General features: G+C 37.4%; 1 protein-coding gene across 8 annotated transcripts in view; it reads left to right on the top strand.

Moving 5' to 3' along the window:
- PTK2 (protein tyrosine kinase 2) overlaps positions 1–20,404 on the top strand; it is a 188,217-nt gene that overhangs the window by 101,542 nt on the left and 66,271 nt on the right. For all 8 annotated transcript variants that reach the window (XM_030968664.1, XM_030968597.1, XM_030968588.1 and 5 more), the window contains 3 exons: positions 12,783–12,862; positions 14,332–14,394; positions 19,021–19,075. In XM_030968664.1, the coding sequence (XP_030824524.1) occupies positions 12,783–12,862; positions 14,332–14,394; positions 19,021–19,075 (198 nt within the window). The remainder of the gene's footprint in view (positions 1–12,782; positions 12,863–14,331; positions 14,395–19,020; positions 19,076–20,404) is intronic.

The following is a 20,404-nucleotide window of genomic DNA, read 5'->3' as shown; positions in this document are numbered from 1 at the left end:
GGGCTTAAAATCTCTTCTGGTTTACTAAAACTGCATAATAGTCCAAGTTTCTGTAAATTAAACACTAAATTCTAATTTTATCCAGGTAAAATTTTTAATCTGATTTTAATCTGCTTTTACATCAACAAGCTCACAATAAAACCTCCTGGGGGTATTTTTAGGGGAGTCAGGACTAAAATGGTTACACTAAATCCAGCAAGCACAGTTGTGCACACAACATTCTTGTCTTAGGTAAATTACTTTTACATTTTTTTTTACTGTGTGATGCAATTTTTGTATTCATCTATGATGAAGTTGACTTCTGGAAAAACACTTCTCCTGCAGTGTTTCTTTGGACTTCACATTCTATTTTAAGTGATTTGTGTGATATGCTGGATTCAGCCTAAAATGTCTGAATTTGATGAGTTTTTACTGTAGTACTGCCAGGAGTTCTTTTACAACAAAATCATGTTCCTTTTTCCTTTAGCTGCAAGGAACTTCCTTCATACTGGTTTTAAACACAAGAGATTTGTGTTTCCCATGATGCAGAAGTTGGTGATGAGCTCCAAAATAATTCCCTGAACTTCATCACTTTCCTGTTCAACAGGAAAGCTGGCAAGCTTGCAGTGCCCTCTCATTTCTGCCTCAGGGAAATGTTTCTATAAAGCAAGGACTTTGAAATGCCAGAGAAATATTTGTTAACTTCTAACTAAACTTGGAGAAATCATTACAGATGCATACAAATGGCTCAGAATAGAAGGTTTTGGAAGGTCATTGGGACTGATAGGCAAAGCTGACAGCTGCCTGTATCTGACAGTGCCCTGAATCCCAGTGCTGTTATAAAATAAAAATCAGAGGCTCTTGTCTCCTTGCTCTTCACACAATCCCATTTATTTTCTCTTCCCCTTTCTTTTTCACCTTATAGTGAGGTATTTCTGAATCCAGTTCTTTAAAAGTCACTGCTCTTTGTTTTGGGGTGCTGTAAGGTATTTGGGTCTCCGTTGTCATGGAAATCAGGTGCAGAACTTTCCAGAGCTGTCATTCTCTATCCATGCTTCTGCTTTGCTCCATAAATTTCACTTGTCCTCTTGGATAAACTAGGACAATAACTTCTATGTGGTAAAGTGTTAAGGCATCAGAAGTGACGTATGAAAAGAAGGCAAGAGAAGAATTTAAGCAGTAACACTGCATCATAAACCAGGCCTACAGCAGAGGGGGGCATAAAAAACCAGGGGAAGATGATTTTTCACATTCTATTCCTATCTCAGTGTCACTCCTGCAACATTTTAAACTCTTTTGCTTAACCACTGCTCTCAGTCAGATGCATCATGTTGTGTGTAGGCAAGAACAACAGAATGTACAGAATTCATACATGCATACATAGATATCCTGAGCTTTCTGCACAGAAGCAGCTGTCAGAGATAAGGAGCGTAGAACCCAGTTAAAAATCTTAAAAATCTGACAGAAACAACACCTCTGTTGTCAGATTGGCTTTTCTCAATGTATAACTCAAAGACATTGCTGTCTTGTGTGTTACAAATGAGTAAAAAAGATTTTTGTGAGGACCAGATGCCTGTGATTTTCTTGTCAGGATGAGACTGGGAACCTTTTTGCTTACTTGGTAATATCCAAACACATTGTTTGTCTTACTAAAAATGTAATTTAAAAAAAAATGTAATCTTAAAAAATGCAACAAATTTAAAAGTTCATAGAGAAGGAGAAGAAACATGGTTACCTCTGTCACCCATGGAATTTGAAATTTTAATGATTTTCTTGAATCTGAGCTGGAAGCCACAGTATTATTGAAAAAGAAAGTTTAAATCCTCAAGTGGTCTTCTGGAAAAGTACAGAGCATTTTGTAAAGATAACAAAATGTTACTTTAATCACTGTCAACAGGCAGGGTTTATTCATGCAGCTCACCCAAAGCACAATTACCAGGCTGTTAAACCCAAAGCTGGCACACGTTTGTGCTGCACATGCATGACTGCTCCCATTCACTGCAGCGAGTGCTCTGCCCTCTGCAAATCACTGCGTTTCAGGCTTCTCAGCTTGGGCTTGATATATCAAATCACTATTTTCTCCTTGATTCTTGACTGTTTTAAGGATGCTGTGACCTTTCTTCGGTTTTGAGTATTCTTCATCTTCAAGAGTCTTGAACAAATCAAGAACCTGTGCCCAGAAGTGTTTGTGGCCACGGTTGCGGCGCTCGTTCTGCCATCTGCGGTGGGCGTGAGCTGCTCTTAATTGGGAGTGTAAAGCAGGGCACTTAATGAGACCTTTCATTCTGCAAGCTGTACAGCAAGGGATTAAAATTAGTGTGTGAGAGCAGGGGGAAACCACACAACTCGTTAATAACATCAGAATCAGTCCCACTAACGGTGCCTCTTGTGCTCAGGCTGTGCCTCAGCTTTGAGGCCAGAGATGGGGAGAGGCTGATCTTTAGGTCATTCCCCTTCACTGGAGGAGCTGTGTGTTCCAGTCATGTCATTTCACATCCCATTTGAGAGCTCTGATCAACAAACTAATGCTGGAACTGTGGCTTTTTGTTTTGTTGCTGCTCTCTTTGGCAGGTGTCAGAGGTAGTGGGTGACAGGACTTCAGGGGTGTCCTCTCTTTTTTCAATCTGTGGAGCATTTAGGTGGTGATTCTGCATGGACTGCATTATTCCCTTGGGCCCAACTGCTTACAGTTTCAGCCATATTAGGCAAATTGGATCCCACCCAGTGCTGTTGGAATTGTAAGGCTGAAATATTCAAAAATCAGGAAAAGCCAGATTTATGGTTGTCTCCACAGTTGGCAGATGCTCACTGCGCAGGTTTTATGTGCCAGCCTTCAATTGTGTCCTATGGTATTGAATACCAAAATCTGAACCAAAGTGAGCTCTAATCCCACCCACAAAACCTTGAAAGTACGGTACAGTGAATAAAAATACTGTAAGTTAAGATTTGTCTAGAAGTGGCACCCGTTATGTGCATGTTCTGTTGACTGTTTTGTAAATATCTAGTGAAGATATCTAGGTATTTTTATTATTTTTTAACATTTTTCAGAGAAAACAGACATAAAGGTACAAAAGGAGAATTAAAAATTGCAGGTTTTGAGTAATGAAATAAGATTTCACCATTTTTCTGTCCTTTTTGGGAGTATTTCCAGTTGCTTTAAATAAGTGTTGGTGAAATTCCTAGTGAGTGCCTTCCTTTCCCTGTGTGCCAGTGACATGGCAGTTGGGAAGTGGAAATAAAGGGGACAGGCTCCTCTATTTTGCCTTAGTAGCTGAGTGAGCAACGAAAGCCATATCTCAAATGAAGATAGAATACAGCTTTTAAAAACATTCATGTAATGAGAATCAGACGTAAGCTACTTGAATTGCCTTCCTTTGATTGTGGGACAAGAGCCTGCGCACATTTATCCTTGAATAACGTGTTAGCCTGCAGTAATTGGAGATGGTTTATCCCTTGATGAAAAGGGAGTAAGCATCTGTATGGGGGGTGGGGGCAGCTCTTGGGCATCAGCTGTTCCATTGTTGCTGTCCTTGTGCTTCAAACAGAAGACTTTTAAAGTAACTTTTGGGAAGTTTTTTTTAGATCCCAATGAACAAGAAAAGGTTGTTTTTATCAGTGTTGAATTTTTCATTGCTGTAGTGTGGAGCTAGCCTGGAAATGTTAATATATATAATAAAGGAGACCACAGGACTGAACTGTGTTTTGAATTTACTTTTTTAAATTAACCAAAGTTTGTGTAAGAAGAAATTGCAAGCAGGGGGTGATCTCGAAGTTAGGGCAGGTCAGTGATGCCCTGAAAAAACTGAGCTGAATTCTGTGCCATGAGGGCTCTGTGCCTCACCAGAGAATTACACTGCAGGTTCATTTTCATAAGAAAACTCTTTTTAAAAAGTAAAGATTAAAAAAAAAATACTTTTTCTTATTAAAAAAATTAAGGCAAAAACATCCTCTGAAAAAGTGGAGAAAATTTTTTTTGTGGACAATTGGTACTTCTTTTCTCTGTCTCTGTAGTGCCTGTAAAGATTATGTTCACACTCAAAAGGTATTTCATTAAATTAAATATCTCTTTATGTTGTGGCAGATAAATACATCATGCAAATTAATTTATTTTTATAACTTTGTCCCTGACATGTAGGAAGTTTTAAGTCCAGGCAATTATTGTAATAACTTAATGATTAAAGTTTTATAAGGCTTAGGTGCATGAGATGTAATTTGAAATGCAGGCTGGGAATTAGACTCTTTAACCTAATTAAATAACAACATCTCTTACACCCTAATAAAAAAAGGAGACCTAAAGCAAATGACTTTGACAGGAAAAGCTTTGAAGGAAATGAAGGACATTGGGAGAAAAGCTGGCCTTGTTCCTGATGTTGGCAGCCTATTTATAACAAAAAACCCTCAACAAAACAAAAAACACACCCCAAATCCAACAAATATTTCATGAAGAGTTAAAGGCTGAGGCATAAACTGTGCCCTGCAGGAAGGTGGCAATATAAGAACTGCAGCTGATTAAAAAGATACTAAAAATATATTTTTTGATAAAACTATAAATGAATTGGAACCTCTCCTGTCTGCTCTTTACAGCTTGAAAAGACAATTAAAAGTGAGATTTCCTTGATAGGGGCAGATTTCTGAAGTTACTGAAGTTCACAGTATCCTAGAAAGTATTCATTTTCTCCTGTAAAAGTTGATTTACACTCTTCAAACTATGCTGACATTCTTGTATTAGGCTCTGCTGTTTGTATGGTTGTGGAGCTGCTTTGGCTACAAATGTTGTGTGCCCAATGTCTGCTTTCCCTTAGTGCTCTGTGGTAGGAATTTGAAACTTCTTACTCCTTAACACCTCCTAACTGCTCAGCCAAGCTCAGGGAAAGTGAAAGGGTTGCTTTGATTTAAAATCTCCACCTGTCAGCCAGAACAGTGAAGATCATCCTTTGTGGGCTTTTCTCAAATAGCTCATAATTCAGCCTGATAGATTTAAAATTCTAGAGCCAGGTTTCCATGGACTGATGTGTGGAAATACCTCTTTAGTAGTCTGGAACAAAATGTGACTGCAATTAGCAGGTTATATTGTGTATAACAACAACAAAAAAAAAACCCACAGAAAAGTCGGTTTACCTTGATGCTAGGACTCTGTTGATCTGGAAACTCTGTGTTGGAAAGGAGAAGTATAAAATGAGCTGAGAGCAAGGCTTGTTCAGTAGGTTGAGTTCTGCATGGCTCCCAAGAGTCCAGCCCTACTTTGTGCTGCGAGGCTGCAGCGTCTCTTGCAGTGACATCTGGAGCTCAGCCTGCCCGGACAGACGGCACCATTTTTAGCTGCTCTGCCCCTAACAATGCCTTGTCACAAGTTGGTTTCCCTCCAGCCCATCTCTAATGCCCTTATTATTAACAGAGGAGCTTCCAAAATTAGTTAGAGATGTCAAAGATCAGCCCTAGATAGTATAGAGACTGTGACCTTGGGACACGAAGAGGAGGAGCAGCTGAGGGCAGATGGCAGATGAATGTTATCCTGATACTGGATCTGGGCTTTTAACTCCCCTAGATGAGGCCAAAGCCCTAATTTTCCCTAATATTGACTTATCTCCTATAGCAAATTTAATACTATCAGATGGGTAAATAGGGGTGGGAACACATATGTGTTTCCCTCCTGTGTGTATTTTAAAAACTACCATTATGATCATTAAGGTGGCTCCTAAAAATACTGATGACATTAAAAGCAGACATTGGGCTTTTGTGCATATGGGGCTTCATTCAGAGCAGATGAGGCACAAATCTTTCAGGGTTAATGCTGCATCAGATTTCTGAGGCTGTAGTAGCGAGGGTTGGGACCCTGTTCTTCCAAGCTGATTTTGTAGTGATAAAAATTTGGTGTCCTACATAAACCTGGAAAACCAGGATGGAGGAGCAGTTTGATCCTTACAGATATCAGAATTTATACTGGGTGACTGTTCCACATTAACCCAATCATGTGTCTGTCCTAAAGTGATGATGTGGTGTGTTTAACACTGCAAGGATCAATACAGCTGAAAGCAGAGAATTATGCATTTCCCAAATTATGCATTTCATAGCAGTAGCAGAGAATATCTGAGATCATTCTTTCTGTGGGTGGGATGCACAGAAGAATTGTGTCATGGAGTGGGGTGGAATTGTGTATTGTACCTGCTGCAGGTGCAGAGCAGAGCAATGTCCTTCATTTTGAATGGGAAATTGTGGGGAAAGCAAATGAGCTGTATACTTGGATTTTTGTCCTGGTCACAAAAGTGGTTGCTGAAGATCAGCTTTTCCCATGGATATATTGAGGTATTCTGGTCTTTCATTACAGAAGTTGGAACTGGTAAATTGCAGGGATAATTTCTCTGGATTTTGGTGGAATGGATGTCACCAGAAGTGCTGTGTGTTGATGTAAAACAGAGGTAGATCCTGATTGAATCTGTGGTGGCTGAGGGTGAACTATAACATACAAAACCTAACACCAAATTATCTTCCAGAGTTCGAAACTTGAATGTTTTAAAGCAGGTGCTAGAACACACCTAAGGTGTCAAAAATAAATCCAGAGAAATTACTAAGAATAAATAAATTATTACATATACAGGACAATTAAGAGGCAGGTTGTATTTTTTTAATATAAATTTCACCAACTTAGTGGAAGTACATAATTTCCCAATATATAAAAGCACCAGCTAAAAATAAATATGTAGAACAAATGGATAAGGAAAAAATGATGTAATATAAATTTTTGTTTTCATGCTTCATTAAATGATTGTAATTACTGTTTGTGTTCTGTGTACTGAATGGAGAACAGAAGACATTTTCTTTGTTTGGCTGCTTATCTAAATATCTCATATATTGGGATGATTCTTTTTGGGCATGATCTGAACTCTTCAGTGGGAACTTAGTCACTGAGGGGTTGTTTAAATGCAGTGTTCAAAGAAGTGCAAATTTGGGAAAAAAATAGAAATAAAAAAAGACTAAGTTGTGTAAGTAGGTCATAGAGATTGAAAGAAAAGCGAGAAAAAAAGATTGCTTATTTTTAAACTGTCCTCCTAAAAAATTGGAGTTTATCCTGTGGGAAATTTCTTGGTAACATTAAGTTGGGAAAGCCAGTAGTGGCTAATTATTGGTATTTGCCCTTTATGAGACACCATTTGATAGTACTGGTGCTAAAGAATTTCCACAGTATTTATGCTGGGAAATTCAATGTCAAGTTTAATAATTTTATGTAATAATTTATAAGGCTATAAACAAGTTTAAACCTAAAATATCTTTTTAAGACACACTATCTAATAGCTTTTTAAAAAAAAAAAATCCCTAAACTGGAAAGCATTTGCCAAGTTCAGAATTATTTTACTGTTGTTCTTAATAAAGAAATCTAAATCCAACATGGTGTTTTTATGAACTGCTTGTCAGCCTGGGTGAACCTTCTTCTGAAATACTGCAGCTGCATAAAAAACTCGTGTGCAGGAAAATGAAGCAGATGGCTTTTGAAAGTAGCAGCTGGTATCGAAAATACAAGGCCAGTGATAGATTTCTCCTTAAATCATAGCATAGGGCTGTTCTCTAATTTCTCCATCTTCACAAACATGGGCTTTCCTCTGTTTTCAATTTTTATTTTAAATTGTTCCATCTGGGATTGGCTGTCCATTTCTGTAGCTGGGAAACTGCCCATTATTTTCTAGTAAATTTTGAGAAGTTAGAAGTGACACCATCAGTAATTTCCCCATTCAAGTAGAAGAACAAATATTTTATAAGTCTTGACATTATAAATAAAACTGGGCTTGTGTTTATGTGCTCATCTTCCATGTGGGAGAAGTCTTTTAGTTCACATTGTGTTCGCCTCCTTTCTTTTGTTGTGATTTAGGGGTATCTTTGAACTTTTAATGTCCAAAATACTGGAGAGAGAAGAGAAATTTCTCTTCTGGCTAAAAAAAGAAGAGTGATTGATAAAAAAATTACAATATTCTTAAGAATAAAAAGTATTTTAAATAAAGTGAATTGCTGCTGAATATCAGGGCTGTAATAAATCAGGAAATATGGTGTAGGGTTGTGTTGGATTTCAAAATCCGTTTTTCTTTGGATATTACTGCCCTTTCTAAGCATTTATTCACTGATGCTGGGTGATGTGTATTCTCTATATGGGGTAATGACAATTTTGTTTCATTTTTAATTTTATCACAACATCTGAATGACTTCTTTTTCCTGCCTTTGAGAGGTGCCTTTATGCTTGGCGTTCCTATTTTCCCCACTGCAGCCCTTTTTTACTAGTGTAGCTGTTGTGGCCAAAAAGTCAACTCCAAATGTGAAGTTTAGGTCACACTTTAATTCTGATTTGCCACCCTGTGAATGAACAAATTTCAGTAGAGTTGCTTCCTCTGACACTGGCACTGTAGTAGTGCTTGCCTGGAAGCCTGAAGCAGTTTTTATTTCCATTATTCCATGTTTAATGGAACTTAAGTAGACTAATCCTTTCCCCCCAAAGCATGCACCTGCTTGACTGTAAATCTGACTTCAACTTGTTAGAACGTGCTAAAAAAAATCCAAGGGAAAAAGGTTCTTGAAATCAGCACAGCAGTTTGCAGCAATAAATTACTTTTGTCTCTTATCCTCCTTTAAACTGTTCTCCAGTGTATTTTTCTCAGGGAGTTGAGATAAGCACATTATGTGGGAATACAAAATGAGTAACTCGGTGGAAGCAAATATGTTACAAGCAACATACACCAAAGTGACTCAGTTCAGTTAGCATATTTTGGGTTTGGATTGTTACCAAATAAAAAGTATACAGGATTTTAGCAGTGTTGACACTTGAATTCTTAATCCTGGTGTCAGTCCAAGTGTTTGCCTTGTTGATCTTTCTGCATTTTTATTGCTGTGACATTGTGACCATAAAGTATTGGAGATAAATACAGATTTCATGTAATTTTGTCATTGCCAGAGCATCTGGTCTCCAGTATGGGGTGTAAATGATGTAGTGGCGCAAAGGTTTAGCAGGAGTACTTTGAAGGCTTTGCTGAGCTTGAGAAAGAGATCAAAAGTTGCTGCTCTGATTTCTTGTTTGGCCACTTGGGATTTTGGGGTGGCCTTTTCAAAACCAAATTTGTGTGACAAGTTTATATTAATCAGTTTTGTGCTAAAAACCAGGTGAAATTAAGGTGTATTAAATAGCATCCTACAGGGTTTTTTATTGGTTTGGTCTTTGGAGAGATCCCATTCTGAACAATTAAGTTGTAGAGAAGATTATGGCAGTGGTGCTTGATCTGCTTGAAAACAATGTGTGTATTTATATATCTGTGTACGTATAGACAGATGTGTTCTTCAGCTTCTCCAGGTATTGCACAGTTACTTAAATTTCCAAGCCATAGGAGGTGCAGCCAAAGATCTGCACACACTGCCACGGAGTGTGACAAGCTCACAGATAACAGGATCTCCAAACCCCACAGGGAAGGCTTCATCCTCTCTCCTAACATACTTCTGAATTTGTAGTCAGCAGAAAAAACCTGATGGGTTTTGTTAGATTTCTAAGAGTTCAGTTTTTGTGCCTTTGTATGTATGTAGGCTTTGTGCTCTTGGAAGATGGGGCCTTTGTTTGTCTAACCCAGAAAATATTCTCATTTCTCTCGTTTAATTATATTAACAATAATAATAATAATAAAAGTTATAACTGAGCAAACACAAAAGGCTTCTTGGAAAACTATTCAATTGCCTTGTGACAGTGCATTTAATTACCATTAAATTATCTCTTATGTCTCTTCCACTTAATATTTGCTCAGGCTTTTTCCTGAGGAGGTTGTGCTGAACCTCCTGTGAAATTCTTATCTCATCTCTGCACAGGCATTAGTTCATGCATTGATCTGATGCCATCTCAAAGAGAATAGTCAAGCAAAATTAAAGGTGATAAGAGAAGTTCTCATTGGTATTCTGGGAGTAGAAATTGAATCTGCTTTTTTTTTCCTTGCTGAAATTGAAAGAAGAATGTGTGCAGGCAGGTTTATGAAAAAGGGGAAGATCCAAGCACCTTTGGCTATCCATAGTAGGACACTGTTAAATCCACTGTTAAATTCACTGGATTCTCACCACAGGTTTCCTGAAGCTTATAATCTTTTATAACTCACGAAGTTTAAACACTAAAATAAGTAGGTGTACATAACGTAAAATACTTCTTTTTCCCCTCTCATTTTGTTGGAATGGGGGATCGTCTTTTACATTTTCTTAGTCAATATCTGATGTCTGTAGTTGCAGAGTCAAACTGGGAACATGACTGGAATTTGTGAAAGCTCACAAGCTGCAGGGCAAGAGGAGATAAACCCCAAACTTTAAATATTTGGGTAATGTTGCTTATTTATTTATGGAATGGGAGGCTAGCAGCGTTTTAAAATCATGTTTGCATGAGACTGGAGATGCTCTTAAACTGTTTAGTTTAACAAATCAAGCACTGGGATCCACAAGGCAAAGAGCTGTGAAGATAAATGAATCCACATTTGATCATAATGCACTGGGCTTTAAATTAGCATCATTCCTGTGAGTGGAGGTTTTGTTTGTCAGGACTGAAAAACCACTTTGCTACACCCAGTTCTTCTTGGTGTCTGAATACCTCAAGTAATGGCAGGATAATGGCTTTGAAATTTCCTGGTGATGCAGAATTGTTGAAATGGTTCAAAAAATTGAATCTGTAGTTTTGGGGGCAAAGAAAAAGGTTTAATGAAATAGAAGTGATCAGTCAGTGGGTATTTGATTTGGGTGGATGTAGGGCAGGTCAGCCAAGGGATTTTGTGAACAGCTTCACTTGGTAGGTGAAGTAGTTTAGGCTGTACATGGAGGTAAATTCTCATGGAAAGGACATGGGAATTTCTGGAATTTGGGTATCCATGTATGATCTGACCCCATGTTCAACACTTTTTTTTTCATTTTGAGGTATCCTCAGGTAGACCTGAGGGTGAGGAGGGCTGTGCTGTTGGTCACCACCCGCATGTGTTTGCAGAGGTCATTTATAACAGTTTGTGCAGCCTGAAACTCCATTCCTGATTTACTTGCCCTGAGCTCCTGTCTGACAGTTTTAGTGCAGGAGCAGTTCACAGTCCTTTCTTATCAATAGAAAACCTGGTGTAATTTATTGCATTTTGCTGTTTATAGGATCACAGAACCATTTAGTGTAAAAGACTTGGAATATCAACCACTAACTCAGCACTGCCACATCCATAGCTGAACCATGTCCCCAAGGGCTGCAACCACACTTTGAATGGCTCCAGAGATGGTGATTCCACCACTTTCCTGCAGTCTGTTTCCAATCCCTGACCACCCTTTCAATGGAGAAATCATCCTAATATCCAATCTAAATCAAATTATTTAAAATTGTGAGCATAATATAGAGGAGAATTATTAATTCATATTGTGTATACTATTACTATGGGAATACAGAATTATTATTTCCATATATGTGTACACATAGCACACTACATGATGCTGAAGGGCAATTATTCTCCTGTCTCATTAGTATTTGTAGGAATTGAATTGAGAAGAGTTAAAAGCTCATTATTTTGTCATATTGAGTGCCTGTATGAATTCAAATGTAAGAAGCTTTTTTCTCATGTTTCAGCTATTGTAATAATTCATTTTCTCATTCTTGCACAGTTTATCTTATTTCTTCTTTCATGTCTTTCAATAACAAATTAAAACTTTTCATGCAATTCAGGTCCAGGACGTTTTTAGGGATTTGTCTGTAGTTTGGAGCAGGAGCAGCTGCCACAGTGGTGCTGAGGGAATGCTGAGGTGGATGCTCACATGTTCCAAGGAAAATGCAAAGTGGAGAGCACCTCCAGCTGTTGGATCCTCTGCTGTGCTTCCTTACCTCCCAATTGATGCATTTCCTAGCAGTAGTAGTTTGAACTAGTTGTTCTTACAACTTGTCATCACTTCACCAAACCCACTTGGTGAAGTGCATCATCTCCTCTTTGATCCACAAATCAGTCTCGTGGATTTTTGTGGGATTTCAGGACTTGCTGCAACTTTAGGATCTCAGTAGCAACTTGATGTTTTCATAAGAGGAAAACAGGAGCTGTTAAGGAAAAGCTGTTGAGATTTGTTATGGATGCAAAATTTGCAGAGTGAAGTTCTTGGGAGATGGTTCTGTTCTCTCTTACTGCCTGAGATTTTTGTTGCTGTTAGTACTGTATAAATTTCTTACTCCAGTGTGGTGAAAGTATTACCTAAAAAATGGGATTCTGACCCCATCCATTCTGGTAAATAAAACAAGATGAAGATTTGAAGTGTTTCCTGCTGTAGATGATCACCACCCAGTTTCATTCTTGGTTCTTCTTGCTAGTTCAGCATTATTTTATGCCAGTGTGCAGTACAGTTTGTACATTCTTCTCTCTTTACTTCTCTTTTTATTTTCACTGTAATTCCTAGGCATTTATCAGTTTTACTTGCATGATTAGATCTGCCTAGACAATTAAATCCTGTTGACCAGAATGGTTCAAGAACACAGCCTGCCTTATCCCAGCTGGAATGCAGGTGTAACCATCTGCTCAGTCCCTCTGAATTTTGATTCTACTTAATAAAACATAGGCAATATTGACATACACAAGAAATTTTTCAATCACGTTCATTGTGGTCAAAATGTGTTTCTTACCAAGGTGCAGCTCATTTGTGGAGAATATGAGCACAAATTCTTTTTTCTCTTCCTGGACTGTGAATTGTCATTCCAGAAAATTAAGATGTATTCATTTGAAAGTTATTGGGGAGTATTTTAGTCTGTGTTGGCACTGAACTGATCTTTCTGTGATGCCTACCTGCTTCTTTTGCTGTAGGTGAAAAATGACTATATGTTAGAAATAGCAGATCAAGTGGACCAGGAAATTGCTTTGAAACTAGGTTGCCTTGAAATCCGGTAAGCTGATAATTTATTATTCAATGTCTTTCTGACAGAATATATACATTAATTTTGAAACTGCTTAAAGTTCATCAATTTCTGACCAGTAGAGTTGAATAAAATATCATGAGACCTTTTTTTGCTACGAAGCAGTTTGAAGAAAAACTGAATAGACTGTATTGTAACTCATTTCTAGTGATTTTTAAATTAACATTATTTTAAAATTTTAATTAATTACATCTTGATACTGCCTTTTGGGCGAGTTCTTCATCTGAATAATTCAAAGGCATGTAGAGTACATTGAAGTATGTTTAAAAAAAATGCATCTGTGGTGTTATTTAGTAAATAGTCTTATGATTCTGCATATATAAACCCTGCAGCTAAAGAATGTAATTATAGATAAATGCTGCTACCTTTCCTCTCTGTATTTACTCAGTTTTTAATGTGCTGTTTTGAAATTATTAAATCTTGAGGATTCTTTTGGGTGTTTTTGGTGTTCTTGTCAACTGTATAGACAGCTGGAAAATAAAGATAAATGTATGAGATTAACAGATCCTTGAGAGAGTTCCCAGCTTTGAAATGCATGTGTTGAGTTTTGCTAATTTATGGAGAATTTCCAGCCTGAAACATTTGCTTTAGTTATGCTGATGTCTCACACAGGCAGATTAGGGAAGAAGTAAAATTGATAAGAAATTAATAACAAATGTAAACTTGTTATGAGAGAATAAAAGTGTCCTTTGAACAGTACTTTCCAAATTAAAACAAAATTTAGATTTATAAAATTTCCCAGGTATCACAGGAGAACCTGATGTCTTTGTTGTAAGTTTTGCTGGTAGCCCCAGAGAAAACAAAAATTCTTTGTGTAACTGCAAACTCCTTATGCACTTACAAAATCATTGTGCCTTATTTCAAAACATGTGATGAATGTAATAATCTGTGATTATGTTGTCAGCCAGGTCCTGCCTTCCCTGCTTCTCAAGCTGTGGCTCTTCAGAGCATTTTGATGAGATATTTCTCATAGATGAACTCTGAAACTCTTAGAATGAGCATTTCTGGTCCATTTTTTTCTGTGACAACGATGATCTCAGCTCTCTCCTAACAAAGCTGTTTATTAATTTACTTATTAATGTGAGCATGGCTGGATTGGAGCAGTTTTCATCATTCTCTGCTTCCCCTGGTTTTCCCAGTTCCATGCACAGGGGGCTCTCAGGAGGAAGTGCAGTGTGAGGTGGAAAGGAGATGCTCAAGGCCAGGTTAGGTCACTTTTGGTAGCAGCAGTTATTTAAAGTGGTTCTGAAAATGAAGTTAATTTGTAAAATAAAAATCTGATCTGTTGAGGTAGAATAATAATGTACTTCATACTTACCTTTGAATTCATCCTGCCAATGTTTTCTGATGCTGAGTGGAAGTTTTGATGATGTTGATGTTGTAGTTTTAGGCTGAATTATCCAATAATTGTTGCTTTCAAATATTTTTCCTGACTTCAGGAGATCCTACGGAGAGATGAGAGGCAATGCATTAGAAAAGAAGTCCAACTATGAAGTGTTAGAGTAAGTATTGTGCTCTAGCTTGAGGCTTGAACTGTCCCTTCTCTGCAGCAGGAACAATAAATTCAGTTCAATGACAGAACTTCTCTGTTGTAAGTTTTCTATTCCATCAAGGTGCTTAAGATGCTTTAATGTAAGAAAAGGTTGATGAAACCCATTGAGATGGAGAAGTAGGAAAAATGCCTTTAACTCTCCAGAGAAACAGGTTTGGAGTGGTTTAAACTTGATCAGGAGGCTCACTGTGGTTTTCAGCAATTTTGCAAATGTTTATGGGATTCACCAACTCTGCTTGTGAGGTGATTTTATTCCTCAGTGTTTTTCTGTGCCCAGTTGCATTCTTCAGCTGTGACTCATTTGTGATAAAGTTTGAGCTACTTGAAAATGTTTGTGGTATTGTTTTTGTTTTTGTTTGCTCACTGTGGGCATTTTCTGAGACATGACCTTGCAATTAACAAGGTTATTGTTTATCTGAGTATCCCAAATTTTAAGAAGACCAAGGAGCATCCTTGTAATGAAATATTTTGTTTACTTATTCATGTTGTACAGGAGATGGCTTCAGTTCAAACAAACCAAAGTCCTTCAGCTTTTTAGCAAAAACCTGAAAACTGGTTTTATTTGTATTTATATAGTGGATAAAGTTTCAGACATACATGCACCAATGATGTGCTCATCTCTGCTAATTACTCTTGTGAAAAGATCCTGTACAGTTTAACACAAAATTGGAATAAAAGGTTGTTGCAGCAGTGAAGTCTCAATTTTTTCATCTTATTTCTAATGACAAATTAGTGCTAACTTTTAGAGATGTGAAATTAGAGCATTTGGAGGAGGAAGGTAAGATTTTATGCAACAATGAATAAGTTTACAAGGATTTTTGAGGGATCTATGATATTACTAGATAAAGATAACTTTGATAAATAGCCTGCTTATTTAGTATTTCTGTAGTGCTCCTTTATTTATTCAGATTTTTTAAAACTCTGGTTTTGTTTGAATTAGGGACTTTTAAAATTTATTTTTTAAGGACTTCAGGTTTTTGTCTGAAGAAACATTAGTAGAAATATCCTGGTTGAGGAAACACATCACAAAATGAGAAAAAACTAATAAAAATAAAGGGGATGAGCAGATAGACAAGACTAAAAGGGTATATAAAAAAAGATTTGAAAGTATGTGAGTTATGGTTGGTGTAGTTTACACACATATGTTCAAGTAAGAACTTGAGTAAAGTGTTTTAAAGTCAGTTTTTTAGCAAGTCAGAAGCTACAAGCATGAGTAATTAGGTTAATGACTTTGGAAACAGTGAGACAAAGGAAAGCAGGGTCATAACAGGTCACACCGAGTATAAATTAATAATTTTAACAGGTGAGAGTTCCAGGAGGATTCAGTGGGGTGCTGCTTTCAGTTTAACAATGATTTCTTTACTTCAGTCTGTGTTTTCCAAACAGTGACTACTTGGGTAGGAAATAATAAATTGCTGCTGTGAAAGTTACAGTGAAGCAAAACCCTGATACGCAAAATGTAACAACTTAATGCCACGTGGAATTGGATGTGGAGATTTGTGCATTTCAAAAGTTTTTTCTTTTTTGAGGACCAAGATGTAATTTGTATGGGATTTAGCTGGGAGAGAAGAAGGATAAAACCACCTTAAACTGGCTGTACTACAGATAATTACAAGCTGGAAAGGGTCTGCAAAAAGTGCCAGTGATCCCCAAAATGCATTAATTTGATCTTATCACCTTAATAGCCCATAAATGTTTAACTGCACAAGTAATATTTATTGCTCAAGTGAGGCATTTTGGTGCTTTTTGTGGGGGGATTGCTGGTTTTAGTACATCATGAGGCACTTAACCAGCTGAGAGCAATTTTTAAATGGGCCCTTTTTGCATTGGGGGTGATTGCTCCGTGGCTGCCTTTGTCAGATGTCTATTTGATGTATATTTGTCTTTGATCAGATTGTCATATGAGAAGAGATCTGGATGGGAAATGGTAGATGGGATCGAATTGTTAAGTAGCCTTTAATACTTGGGCCTTCATGGAGTGAAAGAGGAATTTCTTCCTAATAAATGTGAAGCCTGTTAGTGAGAACAGGGATAATTACAAGTACAGAAATGGGAGCTGTAGGAAGGAACAGGTGCAGCCACAATTTGGTAAAAGGCATGTTAAAGTCTATTATGTTAATCTAATGTTACTTTTTTTATTGTAACTTGAATTGAGGTGAAAAATACATGATACATGCTGCCTAAAGCTGCTTGTCATTGTAAGACAAGCAGTATCACCTATCTGTAGTTGGTGTTTTATTAATCCAATTGAAGTTTGTACAGTAAAAAAATTGAATTCAGATTTAAGCCCACAAGTAGGCTGGAGTAGATGAGGTTAAGTACAAAGCTGTAGTAGAATTGTATGAACAGGCTCTCAGTGCTGGTTATCTCTTGTTGGCAATCAGAAACCAGATGGCTGAGTCCTTCATCCAGAGCCCTGAGTTGGTGTCTCCCTTGTTGGCCATCCCACTCCCACACAACACAGCTGGGAAGGAGTTTGTAGGGTTGTGTGTGTAAAACTGTTTGTATGTTCCAATTTTCAGTGCTTATTCTCTTATTTATAGGTATCCATAAGTTGTTGCTGGCCAGGGCATTAAATCTTTGTGGTTCTTTCTGTTAAATTCTCCTCCAGTAAATAAATTTGCTGTCTCAGCTAAATACGGGAAATGCTTTATTAACAAGTTTTGTTAAGAGTTGTGCTCTGTTGTACTCTGTATAAGAATTTCTTCTCAGTTTGTTGCACCCAGATCTGTACAAAAGGCTGCTCAGCTTGTCCTAGTAATGAATCAAATGAGGCTGTGGCAGCCTCCCTGTGCTGCAGGACTGTTAAAATCAGGGATACCAGGGTGATGGGAGGTGCTTCATTTCAGAAGCACCAACTCTCTCTGAAATACTTAATGTTAAACTAATGTATCCCTGTCAAAATGTCTTTGCATATTATTTAGATGGTAATAGTGTGTTAGATTCATTTAACTGTGTGGGATGATAAACCGAGTATCATTTGCATTTGAGAAGAAACGCATGGACGGAATTAACATTTATGAAGTTTTATAATCCTGCAGCTTACTGTCATTGCACAGATGCCAGTGCTGCACATGAACATTCTGCTCCTCCTGCTTGAGGATGTTTTTAGTATGAAATTGTATGCTACTCGTCTTCAGAGAGCTTTAAAAATACCCTGGTTTATTCTTCTGAGTGAGCTTTTTGTATTGACTTTAGTGTTGGCTTTGTTCTCGTGCTGTTAGGTAGCAGTAAATAAATCCTGAATATCTCTGCCTGCTAACAGTTTCTCCATGCTTTGCCCAGTGTAAGAATTCCAGATGTATTTCTGTGGACGTTCAAAGCATGCACTCATGGAAAGCTTGCTTTCATACTTGTTTCAGAAGTGGCTAAGAATGTTTGAAAGAGATGGTAATGTCCTAAATTTAAAAGAAAAAAGTCAATAACACCTTTGAGCTATAAATCCTTTTCCTATTTGTATTTTTCTCTTATTTTTCCTTTTTTACATGAGAGTTTTTTGCACTTGGTTGTTCAGTGGTGTCTTTCTGCACTAATGTCATTGGCAACTTCTCAAGCACCTTTTTTTTTGAAGCTGATGTTGAGTAGTAGTGACACAAACACATGTCAGACATAAGCTTGTGCAGCACATCAGAACATAGAAATATTTACTGGCTCTGGTTTTCAAACCAGGGCTACAACCCAATACACAGGTGTGAACATAAGCTTGATAAAGTTTATGTTTGCATAATTCAGTTTGCAAATTCTGAGCTCACAGTCACCTGATTTACAGTGGCAAAAAAGTGAGACTGCTTGCAAGAAAAATTTAGTTATTTTAATTTGCTTAGTATGAGGAAAAAATAATAGTAGAAATTTAAACAGCCCCTTAATTACAGTTCTTCAAAGGGTAAAACAGTAGTGGAATTGCACTCAGCAGGCTTAGTGAGGTGATATCATGAGTGTTCCTTTATGGATTCCTGGATTCCTTAGGCCAAGTTCTGGCTCTGAGCAAGCTGGTCTAGTGGAACATGTCCCTGTCAACTGGATGGTCATTAAGGTCCCTTCAAACCAAAACATTCTATAATACTTTTTCTATTTTCTGCTCCATTCAAATAGAGGTTTATCAGGATGTTCCACTTCCATATTGTTCCCTTTTCACCTGACTACATGCTTGAGAATATTTTTTCTATATGTTTGCAATTTTTAAAAAAATGTACAAATACCAGTTTTTATTCTCAAAACTCCTCTATGCCCAAGCCACCATTTCAAATAACAGACTTTCCACGCAGGTACCTGGTTAAATAACAATAGGAATATAACAATATTTCTACAATTTCAACAATATCCTCAGTATCCTTTGGGGTTTAAACATGAAGATGCTACTGTGCCACATTTGATGTTGGAGTGGCTCTAATTAGAATTTTAATGGTAGTGTTTGTTACTCTGAAGTTTTCAAGGACATTGTTAGGTAAATGTTTAGCAATCATATATGCTAGTTAAAAACAAAACAAAAAATAGACCCAAAGCACCACCTTGAAAAGAGAAATATGATACTGCGCAATGTCTTTGGTATTAATGCTGTGTGTATTTTTTCTTTCAGGAAAGATGTTGGTTTGAGACGGTTTTTCCCGAAGAGTTTACTAGATTCAGTGAAGGTAATTACAGTCCCAGTCAATCCTGTACTGCTGTAAAGTGTCAAAATCTGAAAATTGCATTATAGTTTTCACTGTACACTCCTAAGGGAATTGCTGTGCGGTTTTGCTTTGTGAAAAAACATCCAAGCTGTCCATTGGATTGGTGGCATCTGAATCCCAGTCGTGCAGCTGGCAGGACAAGGCTAAAGTGATTCACACGGCCTTGCTGAGCTGCTGTGAGAGGGGCACAGCTCTGCATCTCAAACCTTGGGGGTAAAAGTGCAAAACAAGTCCTTGGAGCCTACCTCTTGGATCAAATAACTTTTTTTTTTCTTTTCCTTCCCTAAAAGAAAGATGAGACTTCTGGAGAAAGAGGAAGGGAACATGTAAGAAAAAAGAATATTTTACTGGGAACTTGATAAACTTGATGCCTTCCTTGTTCCTTGCTCAAGACTGTATCCAACTTATTCAAGGATGATTTCCAGTAATTTCTGCTTAGGTTAATCCTAGCTAAGACTATAAACGTTCCTTGAATCTCGCTGCCATTGAAGTCCATATGTTCTCAGAGCAAAAAATGCAAATTTTTCTCAAGCATGTTGAAAAGGGGGATTAAGAATGGTCACCAAGTATTTTACATTTATAGGCACCTCAATATGAATGTCCTGGTAAAATGTCTCTTACTATTCATACATGAAAGTATAAATCATAAATTGCTATTTTGGAGCTGGTTTTGGTGAGCAGTGGAGCTTTATAGAAATAATAGAATTCAACTTGAGATTTGGAAAGAATCTGCATTGTAATTTAAATGGGTAAACACAAAAGGTCTGTCATGACAAGGTTTTGTTTCAAAAGACTTTTGAAAATCAGAAGCTAATGAAGTCAAGTGGATTTAAGTAATCCCCTCTGCATTTTAATTTAAGCAATTATCTGAAACTGTATTTTCTGCTAACGGGAAAAATTGTGGTGAAAGGCTCCAGACGTAAAAGTATGAATAACTGTCTCAAAAATAATACCATGGAGCCAGAAAACTGACTGACCAAGAAAATTGCACTTTGGAAATCCTGAAGTGGGGAGAGTAGCAGAAAGAAGTAGCTAGAGTTGCCAGAAGGTGAAGCTGAGTGGGAACCTTGTAAAGAAATGAAGAAAAATGCTGGACATTCGAAGAAGAAAAACAAGGGAAGGAGAAGTATGTCTGCTTTTCAATGAAAATGAAATCCCTGTTCAAAGTAGTACAGGATTTAAATCCTTAAATTGCTCTTCCACTTTGTGAAAACCAGGGAATTTGAACTGGCAGGAAAAGGAGGGTTCCCAATAGCTGTGAAATATAAAATTATTATTTCTCTCAGTTCT

This window comes from Camarhynchus parvulus, chromosome 2 (genome assembly GCF_901933205.1).
Source record: "Camarhynchus parvulus chromosome 2, STF_HiC, whole genome shotgun sequence".
NCBI lineage: Eukaryota > Metazoa > Chordata > Aves > Passeriformes > Thraupidae > Camarhynchus > Camarhynchus parvulus.
The sequence above is the reverse complement of the archived record's forward strand: the minus strand, read 5'-3'. Positions and strand labels throughout refer to the sequence as shown.